This window comes from Macrobrachium rosenbergii, chromosome 11, assembly GCF_040412425.1.
Source record: "Macrobrachium rosenbergii isolate ZJJX-2024 chromosome 11, ASM4041242v1, whole genome shotgun sequence".
In the NCBI taxonomy this organism is placed as follows: domain Eukaryota; kingdom Metazoa; phylum Arthropoda; class Malacostraca; order Decapoda; family Palaemonidae; genus Macrobrachium; species Macrobrachium rosenbergii.
In genome coordinates, this window is record NC_089751.1 from 33,451,434 (window position 1) to 33,476,860 (window position 25,427).

General features: G+C 36.4%; 1 protein-coding gene across 30 annotated transcripts in view; it reads right to left on the reverse strand.

Moving 5' to 3' along the window:
* The window catches only part of EndoA (endophilin-A), a 534,923-nt gene that overhangs the window by 166,999 nt on the left and 342,497 nt on the right, over positions 1–25,427 (reverse strand). For all 30 annotated transcript variants that reach the window (XM_067111531.1, XM_067111520.1, XM_067111525.1 and 27 more), the window contains one exon: positions 1,342–1,410. In XM_067111531.1, coding sequence (XP_066967632.1) covers positions 1,342–1,410 — 69 coding nt within the window. The remainder of the gene's footprint in view (positions 1–1,341; positions 1,411–25,427) is intronic.

The window sequence follows — 25,427 nt, forward strand, 5'->3', positions numbered from 1 at the left end:
CTTGAGATTTCATATATACTTTCGGAATAACGCACAGCAACACAAATCAGTAGAAAGGGTGGATAATCGATGCAACTATATCACTGGCCGTTATATGAAAAAAGCCATTTTATGAAAGAACCTGATAAACGGTTTCCAATTTTCTATACCTCTATCTCCGCTAAGCCACTTTAAGCGACGAAATGCGTGGAAGGGAAGCGAAAAGATATGCGATAAACTCTGCGTGGAACACAACCCACATTTCACTACAAGGTTCCCTACCCAGGCTCGTAACATCCCACGCTGTGACATTTGTTCAAATCTTATTCCCAGAGCTGGTTTATCGCTAGTCGTGTTAAGTTGGAATGATAAAGAGAAGTAATGCTCCCGAATTTTAGAGACGAAGAATACGACACTCTCTTCTAAACTGGGAGAGTTGTTATTTTTCTTTACTATAGATACACTGCTATTTCAAGGAGAGGGGGAGACCGAATTTCTATTTACTTGGAAATGTTGCAAGTCATGGATTTTCAGTATGAAAACCGACGTAAAAATACATTTCAATTTCACTGCAAAAAGTCGTCCAACACGCGTCTTTTTAATCGTACTTGATGAGACACTTGGTGTAAACTTCGCATTTCCTGGTGAACGAATGGCATGAAACTGAGGCTATAAAGCCAACCACTACGGAACTTGCAGCCATTCAGCGCTTAAGATTGTGAAAAGGAGGAGTTGGAGTGGTTTTACAGCAAGGTAAAGAGATCCAGAAAACACACGAGATGAACTGAACTGAATAAAGAATTTACGCCAAAGGCCAAGCACTGAGACCTATGAGGTCTTTCAGCGCTGAATCGGAAATGGACAGTAAAAGGTTCGGAAAGTGTAACAGGAGGAAAACCTCGCAGATGCGCTATGAATCAATTGTTAGGAGAGGGTGGAAAGTAAAATAGGAAGATCCCTTGCATAAAGTTGCGATAACTATCCTACTTTGGCAACAGCTATACCCGTCATTAGATACGCCTGCTGCAACCAGTTCTAATCCATGAGAGAATTTCACAAACAAAAGATTAAAATCTACCAGGCTACAGAGACTATGAATTTTCTCCTAAAGTACACCTTCGTGTAGCTCTTTGGAAATGAATGGGTACTCTACAAGTATCAAACAGCAACTAAGACATTTGATCAATAAACTAATGGGGTTTAAGTGGTGAAGTTCTTGAAGAAACTTTTGAAATGGCACAAAATTTGAAGGTCATTAAATCACTCCTGCAGAACGTTTTTGTATTGTAGAAAGGAGCCTCACAACGAAAAAAGTGAGAAAAGTTCACTTGCCTAAGAAATGCACAATCCACTTCTACTTACCCTTTCCATCTCCACGAACTCATCGTCAAGTTTGGTGCCTTCAACGCCGCCAATCTTCTCATTCATAAACTGAAAAGAAATAATAACAATTAATTGACAATATCAACAACAACAAACAACAGTAGCAAGAGCACATAACAGAGAGCATACGTGCTGCAAGTTATAAATAAATGTGAATAAATGCACGCGATATATATTCTGCCTCACACGAGGTGTATTGCAAGAACTTGTATAGATGCCTTGAAGTTTAAATGGTTATACTTGACTCACTTTTCATGTAATTACCAATATAATTTATCAATAAAAAAAGGACACAAGGAATATGAAGTCAGCTATGAAGCATTTAAACAACAGAAAATGCTAGACCTTGATCTTTGGCTTTTAAGGGTCAAACTTCCTCACCTGAGCCATTTCTTGCAGTTGAAACTACCATATGGACATCTTATTATGTCCCCAGCTTAGCCCCTTGTCCCATGGTCTGAACTAATTTAATTTGAATATGCGCTACAAGAGGATGACTGCTTGTTAATTTCATATACTGTATTCTAAGATTTTTCTTTCGTTATCGTGAGCCCCGCCTGAACCCGGGGGTCATGGTTTGAACAAACTTAAAATTACATTACAAAGGAAGCATTCACTTAAGTTCTGTAGTTTCTGATCCAGTAGGTCTTGAAAAGATTTTTAAATAACCCAACCCTATATTCAACGTTGCTTAATTATCACCCCATGAAATCAGCAGTGGCTCCAATTTCAAAAACCTTGAATCCCCTTTACCCAATGACGCTTTGAGACAAGTTTCGTTGATAATGATTCAGGAGTTCCGGGGAAACTGAAGTGGAAAACGTTTCCGCTAATTATTCATGAAGAATGACACCAGAAAAGTTCTCGCTTCAGCATTCAGCAATGGGAAGAAAAAAAGGGACTAAAAATGACATAAGAAGCAGAAAACATTCAGAATTGTGGAAAATTTCTCATTTTCAATAAAAAATAATCCGTCCTTCGTAAGTAGTATGCTTTGACGGACAAGAGGAGAGAAGACAATACCAGAGGTGGTATCCTCTCTACAACGAGTAACTTTTATTCATTAACGTATTCAGCCTCTTCAAAGAACTCTACCTTAAAAAAGAGCGTGCTATGTCATAAATGAAAAAGTCACAGTTAAAAGGAAACCCGTATACATTCTCCTATTCAAATGCGTCAGCACGGATAAATGTATTAAGTCTCCACCTCACATCAGTATGTAGCCAGTAAAACAACTTTAAAGTCTCAAATAATAAGAGTTTATCAAAAGGTATTTTACCTTAAAAGGAAGATACTTCACAGAAAGGTAAGTGGCAGCCTTTGTCATTAGTAATTCTTGACTGACCCTTCGTGGAGAGAGAGAGAGAGAGAGAGAGAGAGACTCAACCGCCAACTCTTGCACTTCCCTACCATATTTAGCGCCATTCTCCTGATATATATGTCCTTTCATTTTGAAACTTACCGCACTCTGTCAGCCATGCAGTTTCTATTTCTCCTTTATACAGACCCGTCTGCAAATTAAACCTAACATATTTATTTACGTCACAACGTAAATAAACGTGCTTAACAAACAACTACAGAGGAGAACTGCTGACTGAAAAAAATGAAACATAAACGTATATACAAGAAAAAAATATATGAAAAGTAAAAATATCATGTACGTTTATGTGGGAGATGAGACAGGAAGGCTGTGATTTATCTATTATTTCAAATATCGCAGGGGATTTCGTCTCTATTGGAGTCAAAAGAGAAAGGAGTACCCAAAACACAAGATGCAAAAAATGAAAAGACTAAATCGAGGGTCTGTATCGCCTTGCAATCGCAAACAGTCACAGATCTTTGCTTTTCATAACGGGTCTATGACCCGGATTTCCTTTCAGACCCTTCAATCTGTGTGTGTGTGAGAAGAGAGAGAGAGAGAGAGAGAGAGAGAGAGAGAGAGAGAGAGAGAGAGAGAGAGAGAGAGAGAGAAGTGGGCCAATTCAGGATGTATAGCTCGATATCATAATTCCTATAATTTTCCCATTGGTAACTGGTTTATGATCCACTTTTAATTATAACAACCTTCACTAAACAAAAATGTAAAAAACTATCATAATTTTATAATACAATGGGCGAAGGAAATCTGTATAATTTCCCAAATGGGGTAAGTGACTATTTCTTCGTACACAAAAGGCAGTATTACAACCATAACGACATTTATCTCAGTTAAATTGTTAAAAAAAGTAGCGAATTTCAAGCCCCGAATGATATATGAGTAATGGTCATTGGAACAGAGCGCCAACTGGACATTTATTGCGACATATATCTCTGACAGATTAGCCTTGAGTAAATCTCTCTCTCACTGTCAAACACTCCTATTATATCTATCTATCTATCTATCTATCTATCTATCTATATATATATATATATATATATATATATATATATATATATATATATATATATATATATATATATATATATATATATACCATTTCATACGAAGTGTAAAATCTGAAGTCAGTAGAGAAGAGAGAAGAAGAAAGGAGAGGAGATAAAAGCGATGGGATCCTCAGACGAGGGAAGATAATGGAGAACTATTGAGACTGCCCAAATGAAAAGGGTTAACTGAAGAGTGAAAAGGGTTTTCGACACTATAAAAGGAAAGAATGGCTTCTATACGAAGACAAGGGAGGAAAAGGCAGTTTTGCAACTAAGCTTCTAAAATAATCCCCATTTCGCAGGATGCACTGAGATGGTAAAAGTCTCTATTGTAACGAATTGTAAAAAGTACAGTTTAATATTGCATATTTCATTCAATGAAGATATATAATTCTATTTTTCATATTTCATTCACTGAAAGTTGTATAATTCAACTTTTCATATTTCATTCAATGAAGTTATATAATTCACTTTTTCATATTTCATTCAATGAAGTTACATAATTAAATTTTCCATATTTCATTCACTGACGTTATATTATTCAATTTCTCATATTTCATTCACTGAAGTTACATAATTAAATTTTTCATATTTCATTCATTGAAGTTATATAATTCAATTTTTCATATTTCATTCATTGAAGTTATATAATTCAATTTTTCATATTTCATTAATTGAAGTTACATAATTCAATTTGATTATATTTCATTCACTGAAGTTATGTAAATGGTTGGCATTTATGTATAAGATTCGGAGAATATTATTCTTACTCATGGCGATCATCTGTCTCCACCATCAAATGCTAAATTTCATTACTTTTTTTGTTTAAGTTTTACTATAAAAAATCCTAAGTTTTGCACAAAACGTGGGAAAAATCTCTAACCTAGCCTTCATAAGTCCTGCTAAAGATCGTTCGAGCAGCAAAATAATTTACTTCAGCATCACGAACACCAACTCTTTCGTTTTAGTTTTAAACGCTTCCAGTTTTTTTTTAAATCCTGCAGTTCCTCAGGGTTCTCTATTTTCACTTCATATATATATATATAATATATATATAATATATATATATATATATATATATATATATATATATATATATATATATATATATATATATAGTGTGTATGTATGTATGTGTATATATATATATATATATATATATATATATATATATATATATATATATATATATATATATATATATATATATATATATATATGTGTATATATATATGTGTGTGTGTATGTGTGTCTAAGTAACAGTTTTACTGTGTATGCGTAAAGAGATAACTGACCTTACATAATTTCAGAAAATGGCATATCCAAGAGTACAAGATATTCCCTTCAGAAGACGAGGTAATTGACTCGTATAGAAATTTGAGATTAGGATGTAAGGGGATGAGGGGCAGAGTATAAGAATCGTAAGGGCGTTTATATCTTCGATAATGTAGTAATGTAAAGCAGTGTCTTGTAAGGTTAATCTAGGTGAATGGGAGGTCACTGAAAGGCAAGGGAACTGAAAGATGTTGATAGAGATGGCTATAAAGTGTAAAGTGGGTTCATTTATGTTGACAGTGTAGAAATATCCTCGAAAACGAAGATTAACCATACGTAGAAATGCTTCGGGCACGCAGGAAAACTGACGAGTAAAAGAAGAGAAACTTGATAAATTGCAGGAATAAAGAAACAATGAAAGCGTTGAAAAAAAGTCATTGACAACAAAAAAGGATGAGACAGCGTGTGTGATGCAAAATAAATTGATTTTACTGCTATCAGGACTTTCAGTTTGATTTATGAACAGCAGGCAAAAGGTTTTAAGGCTTTTCCTAACATCCACCCGTTATATAAGGTACAGTGTCTCCCTTAGGAGCTCCAACGATGTTGGGATCTGTGTAGCTGAAAAGTTTGAATTTTGAGGTGGTGTGAAAGCCTTTCAATATAAACTATGTTGGGCACTAATGGCCCCCTTTGTAATAGGAAGCACTGTAGCCTCCGGGGTATCGGTGGTGTCTGGGCCAACGTGTTTTACAGATTTAAATTTGGAGGAGACACGGCAGCCTTTCACCGTAAGCAGGCTGGACGCAGAGTGACCGCAGACTTTTAGGGTTCTCTCTGGACCCGAAAAATTCATGGAGAACTGTCTTGACCTATGAAAATCCTTTATCTTCCTTTTTCTGAATGGATTCTTGTTTTCATTTTTTTGGGGTGTACTCGCCTACATATTGAAATATAGTTCCATTACAGCTCTATTATAACCAAGATGAAGGCCATGGACTAATGGCTGAAATGTTGTCCACTTGCATAGCAGTATTCGTTAATTCATTCAAGACTTCATCCTTGAAGATAGGAGGAAGTACTGGAAACATTGGAAGTGTTGCTAACGAGTTAAAGATACTACAAGCGCATTAGCACTTGACAAAATTAAAGACTGTGCAAAGAAATTATATATATATATATATATATATATATATATATATATATATATATATATATATATATATATATGTATGTATGTATATATATGCAATATATAAATATATATGTATATATGCATACAAACATACACACCACCATCCCCAGCAAACACGAAACAAAGTTATTTCTCTGGAAGCAGTTGAACGTACTTTCACTATTCCAACCAGTAACATAATAAGCAACCGTGAAGACAAATGAAAACTTTGTTGTAGTAGACCTGTTCTCTTTCTATGAGGCCTGCAATTCTATCACATTAATACATTTACATAAAACTCAGAATGCAAAACATGAACTGAACAATTATAGTGGAAAAAGCATTGTTAATTAATATGTGACCTTTGTATAAAATAATTAACTAAATAATATAAGAAAATATGTACAAAACACATTTACTTTATGGACGCATTTAGCTCCAACATATGTTTGATGTATGTTCAAACGTATGTTTGTCCTTAAAGTATGAGAAATATATAGTACAAACTACTCCTGGCAACAAAAGTAAGGCATGAGTTACGACAAACATATCTGAGGAGTTTTGCATTCATTTCCAACTGCATACCTCACTCCTCGGGCAACTGGTTATCACTACATAACAAAGATTTTATACTATCATTTTGTTCACGTTTAAGTCAACATATAATTCAATCCACTAGGGTAATCTTGACGGCTTTATTTAGGATTTTTGAAAACATGGTAAAAGCAATGTCAAACAGCCCTCTTGTATTCCTACAACTGCTGTACTATCTTGAGCACTGCTAAGATACTGACAGTATCATAAAAGCCCCTATATATTTTTGTAAATGGTCATGAACAGGGAATCTTTTATGACAGGCATGAATATCAATTACAGAGGTGGTCACATAAAACTAATGAAATATAACAGTAAACTGACTTTATCTTTCATAGGAAGAGGCAAAACTATCAGAAGTGGTGATGATGTTGACCTTGGGCATGATTAGATATACAATACATTATGCCTAGCCCGAAGAAAGACAAAACTGGTACACTCATAATTCATATTTACAGGTCCATGTCTCGGTAACCTCAGACAAATAATTAACGTTCCTGTGTGGGCCTTGTCTGTAATTGATGACTGTCACTGCAAGGAAGGAACTTTCCTATTCATGAGAGAGAGAGAGAGAGAGAGAGAGAGAGAGAGAGAGAGAGAGAGAGAGAGAGAGAGAGAGAGAGAGAGAGAGAGAGAATTTTTTTTTATATTATTTCGAGCTCATGTAAGAGGCAAGTATGTTGACCATCAGGTTAAAGCTGATATAGAACCATGAGCATTGTGTCCTTAATCCAAAGTGAACACACTTTTTGGACATGCAATTAAATTTTGCCTTTAAACTAGGTTAGCGTGCTGTAACTGCAAGTGTCATTGAACGTAGTGACAAAAAAGTGAGGTATTATTATAAACAAACATGCCCACACAAATTTGTTCATACATTTACCAAACAGTATTTCTGTTCACGTGTACTATTTCAGAGGGCAAAATTAACTGAAAAAACTGTCAAATCCAAATTTCCATTTGGCCGTCCTCTCTAACGATTCAGGCCATCTTTTACTCTCGACTTCTTGGCACTCCAACGACTTTTGATAGGGTCATGACGGTCCTGAGACATTATCCAAACACTACCCTTTGCCCTGACCAATCACCCTTCAAGCTCCATTACCGCTGGCTCCTACCAATCACTCCCCAAGTGCTACTATCTCTGGCTCTATCCTCCATAACAATAAAGGGCCTATAAGGGATAGTGCGTCTCCCCTTCCCCTTCCTAGAAGTGTCTACGACGGTCCTTTATTTCTCTATCCTGACCTCGTTCTCTTTACCCGAACTACTTTCTATTTACAAAGAGTTTCTCCTTGCACCCACATTTTTTTTTCTCTTTGTCGTATGATTTTTTCCTTTTCCATCTAATCCTTTTTGGACAGCGTTTCACACCTACTGGGTTTACAGCTGCGGCGCTGGGTTCAATTCTGTTCGGTTTGTGGATCACCCCAAACATACCACTCACCAATGGCCCCGACTGTAAATGGCTACCAGCATCTGCTGCGGTCAAGAATACGGGGGGTGGGGCTAGCAATCTCATCCATACAGACTTGCCGAGAAACCAGAAGGCTTTACCTTTCTGGCGTTATCTATCCCCAAAAGAAAAAGGTGAATACACACACACACATATATATAAGTGTGTGTGTGTGTGCGCGCGCGCGCGCATATATGTGTGTGTAAGTATGAAACGCTTGTACTGCTAAATAAAATTTCGCTTTGTGGTAGAATTTACTGCATCAACTAAAAATATGTCCGCTAAATATCATATGCTCCAATATCAGTAAGTCGCATTAGTGAAAAATTCATAGCTCCACATCTGAAAAGTTGCTTGAGAGAGAGAGAGAGAGAGAGAGAGAGAGAGAGAGAGAGAGAGAGAGAGAGAGAGAGAGAGAGAGATACCAACTTACCAGGAATGATATCCTATGAGAGTTATGTTTGTATTACTCGCCAGCGTAAGCTAAAATAAAATATCTCAGAAAAAAGAAGTCAAGCAAAAAGTATGACACCCCAGGAAAACAATAAACGCATTACACTTCAAGAGAAGGGAAGAAGAGAATACGCTTCTCTCTCGGCAGAACAATACTGTTAGCTTCCTGGAAAAAATACGGTAATGTTCATGAATATGGAAGAGACCAAGAAGAGGATTCCAGATTCTTTCTTGCATGTTTGATGCTGAATACTGGCTTCACTCTAAATCCTGTGCATTCTAAATGCAACTAAAATTAGTCTCAGTGAATTCTGAAATGCAATTATGCTTAATCTCCGCGATATCTATGATGCAGATTAACTAAGTCTCAGCGAATTCTATAAGACCGCCAGACTTAGTCGCAGTGAATTCTATAATACAGCTAAACTCAATCTAATCGAATGATAAGAAGCAAAGGACTTAATTTCAGTGAATTCCAAAATAAAGCTGAGCATAATCTCCAAAACCTAAATTCAGAGAATCCTAAAACACAGCTAAATTTAATCTTATTGAATTATGAAATACAACTTCATCTTGAAGAATTCTAAAACACAGCTAAAACCTAATCTCCTGGAATACTAAAATATAAATCAATATTAAAAACCTTATTACCCAGATACACCTAACCTCAGTGATTTTATAAACAACTAAACTTCATCTTAGTGACATCTATAATACAACTCCTTTCACTTGTAACACAAAACTAAATTTAACCTCTAACACAAAAATTTAATCTCACTGAATATAAATATAGCTGAATTTTATCACACCGAATTTCAGCAAGTATTGAGCTTTACTCGATTTTAAGGTAGAGACGATTATAATATCTAAGACGGTCATGTCTAGCGTTAACAATTTAAATCAGGACTTTTCATTAAAGACAAATCTAATTTGTGATTTTTACCACCGGGTAAATTCAGTTCCACAGCAGAATCAAGTACATCTAACACTGACATCATAGGCGTCCTAAATCCATCTAAATGTTAAACTAGTGTCGTTCGCCGACGCTTAAAATGACTTTGCAGACTCAGAGTGAAGCCACAGCATGCAGGCTTTTGAATGGATTAAAAGCATGCTCAGAGGAAGAGGCAGTTTCTACCCAACAATCAATGCCATTTTGGGACGGAAGCAGTTCACCGAGGCTATTAACATCAGCAGATTGGTTTTTAATTACCACACCATGAAAGCAATTACCGGCTAAATGACAGCAGAGACCAACGCACAAAAAAGGTGGTGGTCTTCCAGTAAATGTTATAAAGAGCAGAGGGCATTGGGACGGCTAACTACTGGCCTTTTCTAGCGCATATACGAAAGAAAGCAAGAAAAATGGAAAGGTAGCAAGCAGGAGGTTGGGTCTAAACCACGATGGAAGCGGAAGACTTCAGTCTCTTGAAGGAGGAAAAGTTGTGAGTTACGGAAGACAACAGCAGAACGATCATCCTAGGGGTTTCCACACAAAAGGCGTAAGGTTGATGGGTCGACCACCCTCATATATTCCTGGAGCCAGGTCAAAAGGAAAAAGGTCAAAACGAAGGAGGAAGCATAAAAAGAGAGGAGCCAACCACACTTGACAGAGACAGACACCTTATGTGATAAGCAACCGTTTCGTTAAGGATAGAATTCATAATCGCCAACATTCTGGATTAAAATTTGACAGCTCTCTTATCAGATCCCACCTGGGCCTTCCTGCAAGCCAAATTGACACGTAAAATGAATTAGTTTTCTATATCATGACTGCTTTTGAACAGATTTGTCTGAATACAAGAGCGAGCTGTGGACCCTGATGCAATTCAGTAGCGTCAGCTCTAGTCATGAAGCGGAGCAAGCTCATTTGGTGAGAGAACCGAAATAATCTAAAGGAGCAGCAGAACTAGCAATAGTTCAGCATTTACCAGGAATGAGCACCACCTGCTTGTTTCTGCTAGACAAAAAAGATAAGGTATCTCAGGAATCAGGGAGTACAAATGGAGACAAGATATGCCAGATTGTGAAGGCACTGGCGAAACGGAATTATAAAAACTGACAGATGTTTCGCACCCCAATTCTGATACAACAGCATACGTTTACAAAAGTTATCAGAGAGAGAGAGAGAGAGAGAGAGAGAGAGAGAGAGAGAGAGAGAGAGAGAGAGAGAGAGAGAGAGAGAGAGAGAGAGAGAGAGAGAGAGAGAGAATTAACAGCTATTGAGGAGCGTCCATTTTCATTTGGGATCAATCTCAATTTCCTGCCTATTCATCAGTTTGATATAGCATCTCTCTCTCTCTCTCTCTCTCTTTCGTTTATGTGTGAGACAAAAGAAAAACAGAGAGAGAGAGAGAGAGAGAGAGAGAGAGAGAGAGAGAGAGAGAGAGAGAGAGAGAGAGAGCATCTAGCACCTATATATCTTAGCGACTCGTAACAATCAGAGCCTATACATGAATGTTGCTCCTAAACTCTTACAGAATACAATCGTTAACAAGTGTCAGGTACTGGACTGGAAATAAGTGTCAATCTCCACTGTAATGAATTTGCTCTACTGTCAACAAAAACTCAAAGCCCTTCCTCAATTCCTGCACTGCCTTGTATAAACAACATCAGTATTGTTATTCAGAAGTCAAAGACTGAGACTACCAGAGATAAAAGTATAATTGTTTATACATTCATAATAACTAATAAAGATCATGGAGTAACTATACATTAGTTCCTAAAACCGTTACTTAACTGCATGAATTTATGAAATAATCACAACAAACAAAATTACGGCGCTATCAATATTTAACGGAACAAAATAATAATAATAATAATAATAATAATAATAATAATAATAATAATAATAATAATAATAATAATAATAATAATATCCAAAGGATAAAACTTTCTTTGGATTGCTTAAAACCACATCCCTACAAGTGGTTTAAGGGAGAACTACTTCGAACTCGACACAATAAACAAAATACTTTCCGTCGTCGACAAACTGTGAATAAGAGCGTTTACTGCAGGAAATCAATATGGCACATAAGCCACACAATGAATTCACCTCCACGTACGAACGATCAACAGAAAGAGTTGATGTCTTCACTTTCTCCCACCGGAGTGAAAACATCGAGGCTTCTAAGGGCGATAACTGTAGGGTGGTTTTATATGGAGAAAGTCTAGTATCGACGGGGACAAGAGACTCCCAATAAGTGCTCCCTATACCGTCCATCTTCATTCTCAAGGACGTATCCAATACATGTTGGCGATTGATGCTGATGCTGAGGGAACTCTCTCTCTCTCTCTCTCTCTCTCTCTCTCTCTCTCTCTCAAGAGGACGAATCAACTATAATGGGAATATCTAGGAGACAGCAGGTAATTTCGTCGAGGCTGGGGTTCCGGGTCCATAACGATGGTCGTGGCACTCCTTTCATTTAATGAGTTCTAAGACCTGGAGCTTTGCCTTACGCCTGATTTTGTGGGCGCTTGGGTTAAATGTGAGTGAGGGTCTCACAGGGAGTGTAAAATTTATGGAATGTCATTTTACCAGTGTCACCCTATTAAACTCTTTAAATTAAAGTTTCCAAAGCTTCTAATCTACTTCATCTACTCAAACAGAACAATCACCTACATAATATCAAATTAATTCCCTACAGACGGAAATGCACTGAAAACTTAGTTTACTTTTACCTCGCGAATATCCACCATGTGACTTTCTTTCTTCTAAAGAAAACATTAAATGTTACATCCCTTTCATCAATCTCGCCTTCCATCTCATACTTATTGAACGTATCTCTGACTCCATCATCTCTGTGATCATTTTACCATTTGCATTTGTATTACGGAAGTTGAAATTCTTAGTATTCTGTAAATTTCAGTGTACTGTAAATAAAAAGTTAAGTAAATCTTCCAAATTTCATGAATATAAATCCAAAGGTCGCCTATTTCCTATCTGCAAAAAATAATACTGAAGCCTAATCAAAATAAAAGTCCAATCTAGTAACACAAAGGTTTCGTACCGTTGCCCTTACAGCAACTGCATCTAAATACCGGTGTTTACCGAGGGATTTACCTCCGTAAAGGTAAATCTGGTCCAGGTGATTTTCCGACAGCATTCGTTGAATTTGATGCTAGAAAGCTACTATTCTAATGTTCATCAATTATTTAAGTTGAGCTTTACTAAATCCCAGTTAATATATACAGAAATAGGGACAGAGACGCGGAACATAACAGAAATGGACGACTTTATAGAAGGACAAATCAATGGAATCTTACAGCTATTCAAAGCCATGATATTATGGATCGTGCTTCTCTACGAAACCAACCCTGTAAACTGGCAAAAAAGACAAACCGTCGACCATCTCCAGACATCAGAATTCGAACATACTTATTTTTAAAAGCAAAATCCAATAAGACAAACAACTTAGCATCAATATTTTGCACAAACAAGAAGAAAACAAGATAGGGGAAAACCATCCTACCACGGCAGCTGGTGAGGAATCGTGAAGTCAGGGAACCTCCCCCCCACCAGCTAACATGACTACGTACTCGTAGGCGCGTTAAGTTCCTCTCTCCAACCTCATTTGGATAATCTAAAACTGCCCGAAACTATTGATCTGTGTTCCTTGGCTGCGTTATTGGAGCACAGCAGTAGAGAGAGAGAGAGAGAGAGAGAGAGAGAGAGAGAGAGAGAGAGAGAGAGAGAATCTATTTGATTTTATTAAAATTGATTAGCTAACTCCTGAATGGGTACAAAAGAGAAAATCATTTAATTGACTCGTGCTGTGAGAGAGAGAGAGAGAGAGAGAGAGAGAGAGAGAGAGAGAGAGAGAGAGAGAGAGAGAGAGAGAGAGAGGACCACTGGCTCTATTAGCATTCATTAATAAAGCTACTCCTGAGCGTGTACTATAGAAAAAAAAAACAATTTAATAAGCTCGCGTAGATTACCCGGATCCATTTGGGTCCCGAATTTTAATGAGAAGAAAAAGGCTTAAAACCCAGTACTTCCTCCGATTCACTGATTTCAGAAATTAACATAGGAAACGAGAGTTCATCTCGTTCCTTAATAACGGAGGGCTACGCACAGTGAAGACATCGAAAACTAGATTTATATGAAATGGATTTCCTGGGTGAAAAGACAACAGTTATACTAAACAATCGTCGAGTTAATAGTTTATTATTCATTAAATCAATATAGAGATAATGATGATGATAAGTTTTGCACCTTACGAAAGAATAACATTATATATATATATATATATATATATATATATATATATATATATATATATATATATATATATATATATATATATATATATATATTACTTTACAATGTGTCCATTCTTTCTCTCTCTAATGATTTCAAAGTCTCCTTTTGCATGAGCTCAGTTCTCTCACACACAGTAACTTCAGAGAGAGAGAGAGAGAGAGAGAGAGAGAGAGAGAGAGAGAGAGAGAGAGAGAGAGAGAGAGAGAGAGAAAAGAATTGTGTTACTGACTGTAATTCAGAGAAATCTGGATAGTTATTAATTTCTGCTGAGCAGAACACTTCATGTAAAGACCACCCCACTTTCATGTGACGCATTTTCTACCGCAAAACACTGTCAATAAAACAGAATTACCTTACTATAATTGGTCTAGTTTTCTATAGCATCTACTGTGAATTCTTAGACCTGAGCAGTGTGTTATGCAACTCGTACATAAGTACTGAATGGCAGTTCGCAGTCAGGGCAGAGAATGGCATAATGCTAATAATCTCATTCTAGCAGAATTGCAGAGAACTTAAGTTTAACAATTTCTGTAGCCATACACACAAACACCCACACACACATATAGAGAAATGGAATATGGAATTTAGGCCAAAGGCCTAGCGCTGGGACCTATGAGGTCATTGAGCGCTGAAAGGGAAATTGAGAGTAGAAAGGTTTGAAGGATGTAACAGGAGGAAAACCTCGCAGTTGCACCACGAATCAACTGTTATGAGAAGGTGGATAGCAAGATAGAAGAAAGAAAATAAGAATGGAGGTGCAGTAAAAATATTAAAAGGGGTTGCAGCTAAGGGCCGAAGGCACGCTGCAAAGAACCTTAAGTAATGCTTACAGTGCCCCGCGTGAGGTGCACTGACGGCACTACTCCCCTGGGCACACACACACACACACACACACACACACACACACATATATATATATATATATATATATATATATATATATATATATATATATATAACATTTTTTTTTAGAAAATTTGTGTGCAAGTATCTGTATGATGTCTAACCAGTTGCAAACTGGTCTAGTGATGCAAAGTCGTTGCTTTTCAGGATAGAAAATGTCAATCTAATGATTTTCTGACACTTAGGAAGTCCATGAATCCGCGGAATTTAGAGGAGTATGAATGTAGACTTTCATAACTTTGGAGAAGAAAAAAATGTAATGTGTATGGAGACATTTTCAAAATGCGCGTATTTGATCTATTTGGCATGATTGTGTCCGTATCTCTTGCCGTTTCCAAAACGTTCTACTTTAAATGGGAAATTGACACTGCGTTTTTTTTTTTTTAAAGAAGACGCCCCTAATTTGTAGGTGATCAGCTGTATGCAATAGGAGTCAAGACAAAACATTCTTTGGTTTCATATATTTAAAAATAGATCTCTACAGAGAGCTTTCGGGATTGAAAAGGGAAATCGAACAGATTCCCAGCAGCCAAAACATTCTTTGGTTTCATAAGATCTCTACAGAGAGCTTTCGGGATTGAAAAGGGAAATCGAACAGATTCCCGAAAGCTTTCTGTATGGATTTATCTTTAAATATTTGTACCCATACATAACTGTGGATTTGTTTCTCCATTCACTGGTTTTCATAGATGGTTGACCTTAAAATCCTTTGGTTTTCACTCACTTCACGAATCATTTTAAAGCTCACGAGAATTAGAAGATAAAAAATTTGCAAACATAATATCAAAAGAACTAAAAACTGGTCTACTTTAACTTACTTCAGTTCTTATTTAATATGCATAGGTTCAAACCCTGGTCAGGGTAGCAATACTTATCATACAGAATTTACTTTGGGTGCAAGTCATTCCCAAGGTACAGTGAATCCTATATTAATGGTTATCTTTAGGATTATACGTAAGAATACAAGAAATCACGTGTGAATTAGTGACAAAACCAGTGTGTGTATTTGTGTGTGTATATATATATATGAGTAAATATACAGATACATATACATATGTACTGTATATATACATTATATTATATATTTACGCACACACACACACACACCCATATATATATATATATATATATATATATATATATATATATATATATATATATATATATAATATATATAATATGTATATATACAGTATATATGATAGCAACTGTCACCATAGTGCAATTCATTCAGTGTCTTCACACGGTGTAATGCAGTTGTATATTCCTACGTATTTTTGGGGAGAGCTGAATGGGCGATGTAACCAGTATTTGACGGAATATGCGGAAGGTCATTTTGGTGTTGGCTCGGGCATTGCATGCATGCATGCCTGCAGTGCGCTTTTGGATGTGATGGGAATAATTTAGATGCATATTGAACCTTGACTTTGAAGCGAGTGACTGTGTCCCAGGTGGACTGGAAAACGGGTCGTTTTCAGACTTCCATCATTTACTACACACACACATACACACACACATATATATCATATATATATTATATTTATATATCTGTATATATATCATATATATATATATTATATTTATATATATATATATATATATATATATATATATATATATATATATATATAAATATAAATATATATATATATATATATATATATATATATATATATATATATTCATATATTTCACTGACTTAATGAACGGTTCCTAATAGAATACGAGGAATTTTGAGCAAAACTGATATTTGTGTGAATACACGGTGCAGTTGATCACTTCCGTACCTGCTAAATATTGCTAAATTTAGCACAGTCTATACATTTAACAGAAATATACACCTACAGCAACAAAACTTGTGTGTGTGTGTGTGTGTGTGTGTGAGAGAGAGAGAGAGAGAGAGAGAGAGAGAGAGAGAGAGAGAGAGAGAGAGAGAGAGAGAGAGAGGGGCAAGCTGAAGTTACTCTAATCAAAACTTCTAGATCGTAATATAAGACACCGTGTCAGCCTTTTAACAAAAGGAAGCAGCATTCCAGGCCAGGGACGGAGGAGACAAACTAGATCTGTTAAAAGGAAACTTTCCTCCTCAATCATCATAAAACGTCTCGTTTCCTCCAACTTATGAAAGAGACGGACGACTTCTCTTTTCTACACAGTTCATGAAGCTTTACAAGATTTAAAAAGTTTGAATAATATAATTATTATATAAGCTTCACATTCGCTTTTCTTGTATTTAAATAAATATTTATATACATATATATATATATATATATATATATTACATATGTATTATATATATACATATATGTGTATATATATTATATATAAATATATATTATAAAATATATATATATTTTATATGTATAAATATATATATATATTATATATAAATACACACACACACACACACACATATATATATATATATATATATATATATATATATATATATATATATATATATATATATACTGTTTATATAAATTTATATATATGCGTGTGTATGTAGAACAATTTCAAAATGTTTCATACAAGATACAAAGAGACTTCTTAATCCCTAGAGAGAGAGAGAGAGAGAGAGAGAGAGAGAGAGAGAGAGAGAGAGAGAGAGAGAGAGAGAGAGAGAGAGAGAGAGAATTTAAAACATCAATATATTTTATAATAATCGATGGCACGGGAACAAAGAATCCCACAGAGAGGGTTCAACCAACACCGTTTCTTCCTCTCTACTGACTTTGGTTCTTGAAACACGAACATACGAGTATACGAGCTACCTTATTACAAATTATAGAGCAAATGATTTCGTCACTTTAGGCGCTTGCATCCTTTACCCTTCGGCTTGTTCTCCTAATGTTTTCATGATAACAATGACCTGTGCATAAGTTATAAAACAATTCTTAAGAAGATTCGAGGTATCGCGCAAGACGTTGCCAATATCAGGAGTTTCTGGTCAGACATAAGGAATCTTTGACAGACACAGCTATGTATTCAAATAAAACCGTATATTCATTTGATTCAAAATAAGATTCTAAACTGTTGCATTTATTTGTTGAACTGTTTACTGAAATCAAAATGAGATTCTTAACTGTTACATTCATTCGCTCGCCTTCAACTACACAGTATCTTCAACTTCCAGCCAAATGGCCTTTTACGTTCCACACAGCTACCGTTCTCCTAACAATGATAAAATCAAATCGAATTTGAAGCCTTAATTAACACTTTCCCTGGGCGATATCCTGCTTGATTGTTTTCAATCAATCCTTTATCCGTTTTAATTACTTTGCAATCTATCACCGTGATTATCATGATTGAAATGGGTGAAACAAAATTAAGAGCATGATCTATTTCATTTCCTCAATCTATTAGTTGACGCCAATTAATTTCAAATATTCATACTATTATCTTTTTTGGCTTTACCGCAAGAAACTTTCTTAGACACTTTCAGAAAACAGACGTATTATAGAGATCATTTTAATAAAATAAATCCGCTTCTCGTTCAAGAAACTTTAGTGAAATGGTTTCATTCAGACAACTTTTAGAAAATACTAGAAGCCATGATAAATTTTCTTTTCCAACAAGCTTCCGCGAATTTTCGGAGCCCTTGGTTTTTAAAATGCTTTCTTGTCTAATACATCTGACAATTTGGTCGTTGACCCGGCACTAGAATATTTTTTAATCAGGCAAACTAGATTGAATATTTTTAGCCAAAACGTCGTCCATGAATATCCTCAGCCCAAACAATACCAGCATAAGCTTTCGCTTCTTGAAAGCTTAGGTAAATTTTCATGACAAAATATGAAGATTTCATTGACCAACAGATACTTTTCTAGCTAGTCTGTCTACTGTGAATGTTGCCTAAACCACTGAGAGCATTTTCTCGCTAAACCACCCTCAGAGAATTTTCAGGTTCTTAATTTTTTCGTTGAATCTTTCAGTCTACCAAGCTGCAGTGAATTTTACTGCACAACGATCCCCGGAAATTTCCTAAAACAACCGACAACTCAATATGCGTAGGCAGGTCGGTGAATAACCATAAATTAACCGAGAGATTTTTGAGGATTTTATTCCCCTATTTCCAGCTGGAATCATCATTAAATTTTCCAGTAGTGCCAAATGGACGTCTTATTCAGAAATCTAGGAGTTTTGGCTTTCATCCATTCAAGTTGGAATCATCACTGACTTTTTCAGAAGTCCCTGACTAACCCATTCTCAGTTGTTTCTTTTGTATAAGTTCCCGATGAATTTCCTATCATGACTGGCCACAGCGGTTTTAAATTGGCGCCACATTTCTCGTCCAACCAGTCAGTTTGCTTTTGATTGTCTCAACTAACAAAGGGATTTCCCATCTGTGATTCGTGAACCCTGTATTTGTTAACAGACTAGATCCAGAAAAATCTCATCCAACTAATGAGATGTTTTTTCCGTTTTCTAGTCTCACTGAATCTTCTAGTGTAACAAATTGTGGTCAAATTATCCTCTTGTCCAATAGGTCTCGGTAGCATTTCGTCGTCCAACCCCTACAGATTTCTATATTCAATGAATTTCGGGTAATTTTGTCCAAATTTTAGCAATGATTTTGTTTGCAACCGTCTCAGTGAACCTTCATGCTCACCTGATATTAGCAAATCTTTCCGGCTAACACCCCTCCTCTCTCTCTCTCTCTCTCTCTCTCTCTCTCTCTCTCTCTCTCTCTCTTCTACTCCAGCTGGCTTCAACGATTTTTTTTGCTCTAGTAATTTCTTTGTCTAACTATTCCTGTGAAATAATTACGCTTTTCATTTTACTTCTCCTGCGAAATACGCACATCAAGGTTTCGTTAGTCTATTTAAAATTTTCTGTTCAATCTGACATAAACTTTCTTTTTTGATGAAATGACTCACTGATATTCCGCACGAATTACTCATGTGTAAGAAGCCTAAAATTATCCTCCTATCGATATTTTCATCAAAAAGGCCTCAATGCTCTCTCTCATACAACCTTTATCCTTCTTCTTTTAACATGCTTTTTTCCCCATTTGCATGGGGTAAGCACGATACCTTCTTCTGAAGGAATTTGATTTGGCTTTGGGGTAGACTTTGTAGTCTCGATCGGCTGCCCTGCCTGTCATCGCTTAGAACCCGGTAGCCTATGTACATGTATTGTATCAGTCACCAGCGCCCTCAATACGTGACCTTAAAAAATTTCTCTTAAGCACGAAAAAACTAACTTCTGAATTTAGTCTTTTTCAATTCGAACAAAATGGTTTCCCGAAGGATAAGCAAAAAATTCTCACTCGAACAAATTGGCTTATCAATTAACTAATTAAGTTTAAGCGTTTTTGTTTCGCCCAAATTTTATCCTTCAGGCGAATCTCATCAGCTAATCCGCTTCGCTGGGTCTTGAATTCTGAGCCAAGTCTGGCCTTGAATAAATATTGTGACGACTCTCAAGAAAGATAATGGAGAGTAACACACTAGCCATCTGATGTTCATCCTTCAGTAAATATGAATCATTATTGAACAGTCTCGAGTAATGTTCTAGCATTGCTGTCGAATTGTTTTTACCCGTCATTCCACTATACAAAAATAATCGTTGGTATAGGAGGTAATTATTCCGGATTTAATAATAATAATAATAATAATAATAATAATAATAATAATAATAATAATAATAATAATAATATCCTTCATTGCGGCTCAGGGCCATATATTTACACGGAATATACAAATACAATACACACAATCTAGATACATAAGGTAACATGATAAAAATAAGTATCAGCAGTTCCACACAGTTGCTGAAGTAGTATAAAAAAAATAGAATTCATAATAATGGTAATGACAGTAATTATGGAGAATAATGGCAAAAAATATACATATATTAAAAATGATAATAAAAATACAGATTGCAGACGACTGACTTCCAGCTGGGGACCTTACGTGGTTACAGAAGTCATGTCCAGAAGGCTAAATACGAATATTGAAAATTGCAAAACTCTGCAATGATATTAATCACAGTAACAATAAAAAAGTAAAAATACCAATAATAACAAGAAACGTAGAAGTATAATAATAATAATAATAATAATAATAATAATAATAATAATAATAATAATAATAATAATAATAATAATGACAGATTCTGGAGATGACACTTCATAATTGCAAAAATAGAGAATAAGTTATTTAAAGAACAGACGCCTCATTATCTCATCTTTCCCACAATTTAGATTTTCTTCTTGCCTCACTGCTTAGGATGCTTTGTATGTATGAGCGAATTGCTGCTGTTTCTCAGTCGGGTGATCAGACTGGACATTGTTCGCCTCACATGATTTTCAAATTATCCAGGCGGTTTTCAATGAACATCTGCGTAGCGGAGTGATAGCGAGGAGTGTTTGTCAGGCGTCTCAGAATGTCATTGTGAACAACAGTGATACATCTCACGGTCTCTCGGGTATTGTTCGTCCAAAGGGAACACCCATATATACTGTAGCAGTACGAGTGGAAGAGCAGCAGTTTCGTGTCTCGATGACAGAAGGCAAACCTCCTTGCAATCATGTTGACAGTTGCACATAGTTTACGAAGCCTCTGTTCTATGTTTGCCGTATCTTTTAGGTCGTCCGTGATAATATGGCCCAAATACAGAAATTCATGCACAAATTCCAGACGATGATTTCCGAGGAAAATTTGCGGCTCTGCAATATGCTTAAGCGATCTCGGGAGCAGTGACAAACACTGGATCTTGGTTTCGTTGTATAGGATATCAAATTCCCCTGCACATTGGCGGCAGGTGTCGATGAGTCGCTGGAGACCTTGCACGGATGGGGAAATCAGAACCATATCGTCGGCGTAATAGAGGGTGTTTATTGTTTCGTTGATAGTGCATCCGATTGGGAGTGAGTTCAGTTTCACATTCAGGGCATTAGTGTACATGTTAAACAGGTATGGAGAGAGAGTGCCCGCTTGCCGGAGCCCGTTTAAGGCAGCCGAAGGTGTACGACAATACGTTACCCCATTTGAAACAGAATTGCTGGGTGGAGAACAAACAACATAAAATGCCAATTAGATATATAGGTGTGCCTCGTTTGTGCACCTCAGGAAGAGCTTCCGGTAGCTTACTCTGTCAAATGCTTTTCTCATATCTACAAAACATAGGAAAACAGGAGAGGCTGATGACAGGTAACAGTTTAGTAATTGTTTCAGGATGTAGATGCAGGTGTCGGTTGAGTGGTTTGCTTTAAAGCCGAACTGGGTGTCAATAGCGTGTACAAAGGGGAAAAGTCTCGCTAGAAGAACGGACTCAAGTATCTTCGATGCAATTGTAGTAATTGCAATCGGTCGATAACTGCCAGGGTAAGCTGCATCCTTTAGCTTGTTTTTTATTAATGGCATTGAGTGAACTAAGAGTAGGGAGTCTGGGACAGTTAAAGTACACTGGACTTCACTAAGAGCACGGAAGCGCCGTGCTGTGGAGCTTCCGGCCATAAATGGTGATTCTTAAATCACTAATGAGCTGTATAATGATCGTATTGCGAAAACACACAAACACACACACACACACGTCTAACTGAAACAACGAAACTGACGATGCAACGACCGAAACATAAGAAAATATACGAAGACAAACACTATCACAAACTTTAATATGAAAAAAAAATTAAAGGGCTGACAAACTCTATTATGAATCTGTAATTATAAAGTATATTGAAAAACTTAGCAATATAACATTTTCAATATGATTTATGCGGTACAACCATAAACTGCCGCAAGAAAAAACAAGCTGTCAATCAAACGATCACAGCCTTCACCACCACTACTACTACTACTACTACCACCTGTACCTATACTAATATTAATAATGGCATGCAAAGAACAATCACGTTCTGGCACTATTAATGATGATAATGTACCATATCCAAGAGTTATTTCACCTCACCATATGTATACGAGATATACATTACGTTTCGGCATCTTTAAAAACGAGAGAGAGAGAGTACATGAAATACATATTATCCTTCAGCATCTTTAAAAACAACAGAAAGAGAGAGAGAGAGAGAGAGAGAGAGAGAGAGAGAGAGAGAGAGAGAGAGAGAGAGAAATATATAGTACCTTTCGGCATCTTTAAAAGAGAGAGAGAGAGAGAGAGAGAGAGAGAGAGAGAGAGAGAGAGAGAGAGAGAGAGAGAGAGAGAGATTATTTCATTCCATCCTTTGATGTGTCTGTGGCTGAATGGTTGCCGGGACTGCTGACAGGGTTGGCGGTTGGTTGCGGGGTTTAAGGGTGGGAGGTACAGGTGCCTAAAGCTGCGTTTATCAAAGTTACCTTTATCAAAAGTTCTCTCTCTCTCTCTCTCTCTCTCTCTCTCTCTCTCTCTCTCTCTCTCGACCACCGCTTATCTGTAGTTTATTTCTCTCTCTCAACCACCTACAAGATCACCGTTTATCAAAGTTGCCTTCTCTCTCTCTCTCTCTCTCTCTCTCTCTCATCCACCTACAAGATTACCGTATCCGAACCTCTCCTAAAGCGTTGGACGAAATACTTTACATTCACTGGCTTTTGAAAGCTTTGAAAAGCGATCAATCTGTGATGTTCGTCCCACGTAACGTTTAACAGACAAGTCTGGATGGCAGAGACTTATTTTAGGACCGGAAAGACTTGACCGAAAAGACTTGACTTGCGTGATTGGAAGCAAAGCAAAGAAGCCCCTTCTTGCAGCAAGGTACCACGCTCATAGGTAATCCTTCATGAATACAAAGGAAGATATGACAACAATGATGGCGGTCAGCAGACCAGGTTGTGGAAAACATGATGTCTTTCATGTTTATTGCAAAATCTTCATAGTTGACCATTTCAAACGGCATACTCTTCATGTATGTGATGTGTGTACATACATACATACGTATATATATATATATATATATATATATATATATATATATATATATATATATATATATATATATATATATATATATATAGGAACTCTGATAACATGATTTGCACACAACTTTTCTTTTTCAGATAAATTTTTTACAACGTAATCAGCCATTTCCCGCTCGCAAATTTGTTTCCATGATATAAAAGACACCACTCACTTAAAAAAGCAAAACCTCAGTTTAAAAAAAAACCTCCAACCTGAACATAAAGGAAACACTACTGAAATTTTCCGTCGGATCGGAGTTTCTTCCAAAGAAAACTTCTTTCGCAGAAAAAATCAAATTGAAGTCCGATAAAACTTCTTTCAAACCAATATTCATTTCAATCCAGCAAAGTTGTTCCTCTTTCAAGTTTGGATCACGATTCTCTCTCTCTCTCTCTCTCTCTCTCTCTCTCTCTCTCTCTCTCTCTCTCTCTCTCTCTCTCTCTCTCTCTCTCTCAGCTGTGACAGTGACCACTACCTAGAATTTAAGTATTTTATTCATTATTCATATCATTTACGGTTTGATAAAATTAAAAATATAACGCTGATAAAAAGACCAACCGCAATATTTTGCTTTTAATTACGTGCTAATCTCTTTCTCTCTCTCTCTCTCTCTCTCTCTCTCTCTCTCTCTCTCTCTCTCTCTCTCTCTCTCTCTCTCTCTCTCTCTCAAAGACAAACATACTGATACTTATACAAGCTGTTGTATATCTGCACTATGGCATTCCACAGACCTGAGTACCCTTCCAGTACACTTGGATATTTTAAGATATATTGCGGTTTGCTTATCAATTAGTTTATTCCTTTTTTTTTGTCAGACGGGGCAAATTACAGAAAAAAATTTGTTTGGTCGGTTTTTTAGAAATCTCAGTTTTCGTCATTTCATATTTTAAGTTCTTCATTACTGCCCTCCCGAGCTTACGTGGGAGTCCTGGTGAAGCCCGAAGCGCTGACTCCACCTCGTCAATTTGTTTACCTCCAAAATTTCTAGAACAATTTCAAGAAGGCTTTATATTTTCTTTTCACTATAATTTCCCCTGTGATTGCACATGTTGCTGTTAAATTTACTGTTCTTGTTTTCTGTGTTGATTTTATCGCGGGTAGATTATTTAAAACATAACAGGTTACATGTCTTGAATTCTCTAAAAAGATACTGATTTGTACACTGGCTCTACCACTTATGTTAATAATGAGAAATGCAAGTTGGTTTAGTTCTAATTTCGAACCTCTTTCTGCTGTCGCCACATGACGCATTATGAATAAGAATGTCATTCAATCTTATTTCAACGCGCTTAGGCAAATACTATATAATTACTATATATTTGGACTCAATCACAACCCGTATCGTGACAACTTACCAGAAAAATGAGGTTGGCACGACTTCATTATTTTCATCTCAGCAGACTTGAGTAAGGACAAAAGACCGGGCCTTTCAACTGCCTGTTTTTAGCAAAGGAGCACACACACGTTTCTTGTGACGTAATCGATTTCGTTCCAATAAATGTTGAAGTCAGAGCTAGGCCATAGTCCGAGTCAACGGGAACATCTGACCATTATGCGATAAAGATGGGCATCTCAGTTAGTCAATATATTCCCAGTACCACTATAAACACCTCGATTCTTGA